At 44.5% G+C, this 3667-nt stretch overlaps 1 protein-coding gene across 1 annotated transcript in view; it reads left to right on the forward strand.

The window, feature by feature from the left end:
* Positions 1-3667, forward strand: part of LOC105553080 (signal transducer and activator of transcription 5B-like) — a 97549-nt gene that overhangs the window by 80346 nt on the left and 13536 nt on the right. Inside the window, exon 11 of the mRNA XM_011999027.1 lies at positions 3435-3641. Coding sequence (XP_011854417.1) covers positions 3435-3641 — 207 coding nt within the window. The remainder of the gene's footprint in view (positions 1-3434; positions 3642-3667) is intronic.

The following is a 3667-nucleotide window of genomic DNA, read 5'->3' on the forward strand; positions in this document are numbered from 1 at the left end:
AAAAAAAAAAAAAAGGATAGGAAAAAAGACACTGTTTTCTTTAGTGGGAGGCAGAATAGAAAGAATGTGGAAAGTGGAAAGAACATGGGCTTGACGTCGGGCCAGGGTTTGAACTGAGACTCCACCATTTCCTCACTCCATGAACACACGGGCAGTTCACTTGACCTCTCTGAGCCTGAGCTTCCAGCAGGTGTCTGCAGCACAGGGATACTCTGGCTCCACAGCATTGTTAGGAAGATTAAATTAGATAACATAGAAAATGCTTGCCACGCAGTCAGTACCCAGTTAATATTATTTTGAATCCTTGGGTGAAACTATGAATGGGATTTGGGACTCCCAGGTTCAGTCCAGAGGTTAGATCTCTCGAGAGGCTTACTTTAGCATAGAAGTTGCTTCATATCCTCTTCCTTTCAATAAATGAAGATGCTATTAAATGTCTTTTCCAAATTTTAGTTTCTGTGATTCATTCCAGGTCTCATGAAGAATGAGATGCTTTGTATCAAGGAAGATATAATTTGGTGGATTTATGCCCCCAAATGTTATCTGAATCCCGCTAGCCTGCTGCTCGATGAGCATTTTAAAGATCTCATAGGCTGGGTGCAGTGGCTCACGCCTGTAATCCTAGCACTCCAGGAGGCCAAGGCGGGCAGATCCCTTGAGCTCCAGACTAGCCTAGGCAACATGGCAAAATCCGGTCTCTACAAAAAATACCAAAAAATTACCCGGGCATGGTACACCAGCCTGTCGTCCCAGCTACTTGGGGGCTGAGGCCAGGAGGATCTTGAGCCCAGGAGGTCTAGGCTGCAGTGAGCCAAGATTGCGCCACTGTACTCCAGCCTGGGTGACAAAGCAACACCCTGTCTCAAAGACAAAAAATTTTTTAGTAGACAAAAGTCATTTGTTACATGTTTCCAGTAGAGATTAGCCCGTAAAAGCATGATAAAAGGGTTATCATTTGGGACATAAGAGTATGTCCTTCTCTAAGTATATCCAACAAACATTGATTATGTTTTGTTTTGTGGCCGTTAGAATATAGGATTTGACTGTTAGTTCAGCAGCTCGTTTACAAAACAGCATGGATAGCATGGGGTACCTTCCAGTTGTGTGTAAAGAAGGTGAAATGGAACCTTCTGGCTCATGTGGAGAGGCTTAATGTTTCCAACAGTCCTCTTTAGAGAAAAAGTATTTCACTGCAAAGGTGAGATTTTTAAAAGATATTCTACCATGCTTCACTTACAGACTCTGAATTAGAAGCTCCTGTTTGAAACTATCTGTCTGCCTCTTGTCCTAATAAGCCTACTGGATAAGATTGTTACATCTCTCATTTCCTTCCCTGCCTGTCCACAGATCTCACTCTCTGTGTACCTTTGGCATCTCCTGCACCATGTAATTACTGAAGTATCCTGTCTAAATAAATAAACATTTTTGACATTCTCAATTATGTTGATGACTACTTACATCTTATGCTATTTTTTTTTTTAATTTTTTGAGACGGAGTCTTGCTCTGTCACCCAGGCTGGAGTACAGTGGCATTATCTCAGCTCACTGCAGCTTCTGCCTTCTGGGTTCAAGCGACTCTCCTGCCTCGGCCTCCTGAGAAGCTGGGATTACAGGTGCATGCCACCACGCCCAGTTAGTTTTATGTTTTCAATAGAGCCCAGGTCTCACCATGTTGGCCAGGCTGGTCTTGAATTCTTGACCTCAAGTGATCCACCCACCTCAGCCTCTCAAAGTGCCGGGATTACAGGCGTGAGCCACTGCACCCAGCTGACCTTATGTTAAAATAAAGACTTGCAGCTGGGCGTGGTGGCTCACACCTGTAATCCCAGCACTTTGGGAGGCCAAGGCAGGTGGATCATTTGAGGTCAGGAATTTGAGACTAGCTTGGCCAACATGGTGAGACTCTCATCTCTACTAAAAATACAAAAATTATCTGGGCATGGTGATGCGTGCCTGTAATCTCACCTACTCGGGAGGCTGAGGCAGGAGAATCGCTTGAACCCGGGAGGCAGAGGTTGTAGTGACCCGAGATGGTGCCACTGCACTCCAGCCTGGGCAACACAGTGAGACTCCATCTCAAAAAACTAAAAAATAAAAAATAAAGACTTGTGGCCAGGCACAGTGGTTTATGCCTGCAATCCCAGCAGTTTGGGAGGCCAAGGCAAGTGGATCTCTTGAACCCAGGAATTCGAGGCCAGCCTTGTCAACATGGCAAAACCCTGTCTCTACAAAAAACACAAAAATTAGCCAGGCATGGTGGTACACGCCTGTAGTCCCAGCTGTTGGGGAGGCTGAAGTAGGAAAATTGCTTGAGCCGAGGAGGCAGAGGTTGCAATGAGCCAAGATTGGGCCACTGCACTCCAGCCTGGATGACAGAGCGAGATCTTACCTAAAAAATAAAATAAAATACTTGTGGAAATTGATTCCTCAGATGTATTTGCCTATGTGTCCTATGGGTCAAATAACATAAGAACATTGCATCATTGTTAGTTAACAGCTAAAGATGAGGCTATAACACTGATGCCCGTCTATGGGGGTCTGGTGAAATTTCTTTATGTGCTGATATGAGGTCTCCCAGATAGAGGATTAAGTGAAAAGAGGAAAATGCAGAACGTGTGGATTTTGTGCTACCATTTATGAAGAAAAGGAAAAAGTATATGTCATTGCTGGCATGCATAGAATGTCTTTGGTGGGATACACAAGAAACTGTGTTAGCTGCCTTTAAAGAAAAGAACTGGGTTGCTGGGGGACAGGGATAGGGAGTGACTTCACTGTATAGCCATCTATGCTTTTTGAATTTTAAATAATGTGAAAGTGACCTATTGAAAAAAAGGTTTATAACAAAATAAAATGGAATACTACGGTCGAATGGGTTGAAAAGCAGTTTATTAAAAGTTAATGTTCTAACCTATTTCTCAATAAATCCATCCAACTCAAAATTTCCACTCTTCCATACCAAGTTGTTTTACTTTGAGCTAGAGTTCTTGGCAGAAGGAGTTGAGGGCAAGGATTCCACTTGTGTACACACATGCCGACATGTGTACACACATACGCACATACTCTCTCTGTTTGTACCTAGAGAACCAGTCTTTCAGATTTCTAAATTCCCAAGGTGTTTACAATCTAAAAGCCGGACCTTGGTTATGTTTTGGTGTGTGGCTGTTAGAACAGAGGATTTGACTGTTAGTTCAGCAGCTCATTTACAAAACAACATGGATAGCATGGGTTACCTTCTAGTTGTATGTAAAGAAGGTGAAACGGAACCTTCTGAATTTCACAGAACTATGTACCCCGGCAGAGTCCGAATTTATCCTCAGGCCCTGCAAGACAAATGTTTGTAACCACTCCCAGCCATCAGTGTTTTTCTTTTGTGGCTTGAGGGAATAAATCATGCAACTGTTTTCTCATCAGATTCTGGCCTCTCTCCCTCTCAGGGCAGGGTGCCATTTGCCGTGCCTGACAAAGTGCTGTGGCCACAGCTGTGTGAGGCGCTCAACATGAAATTCAAGGCCGAAGTGCAGAGCAACCGGGGCCTGACCAAGGAGAACCTTGTGTTCCTGGCGCAGAAACTGTTCAACAACAGCAGCAGCCACCTGGAGGACTACAGCGGCCTGTCCGTGTCCTGGTCCCAGTTCAACAGGGTAGGGGCCCGGCCACCAGCAGCTGT

Source organism: Mandrillus leucophaeus, unplaced genomic scaffold (assembly GCF_000951045.1).
Source record: "Mandrillus leucophaeus isolate KB7577 unplaced genomic scaffold, Mleu.le_1.0 Scaffold58, whole genome shotgun sequence".
Taxonomy (NCBI): domain Eukaryota; kingdom Metazoa; phylum Chordata; class Mammalia; order Primates; family Cercopithecidae; genus Mandrillus; species Mandrillus leucophaeus.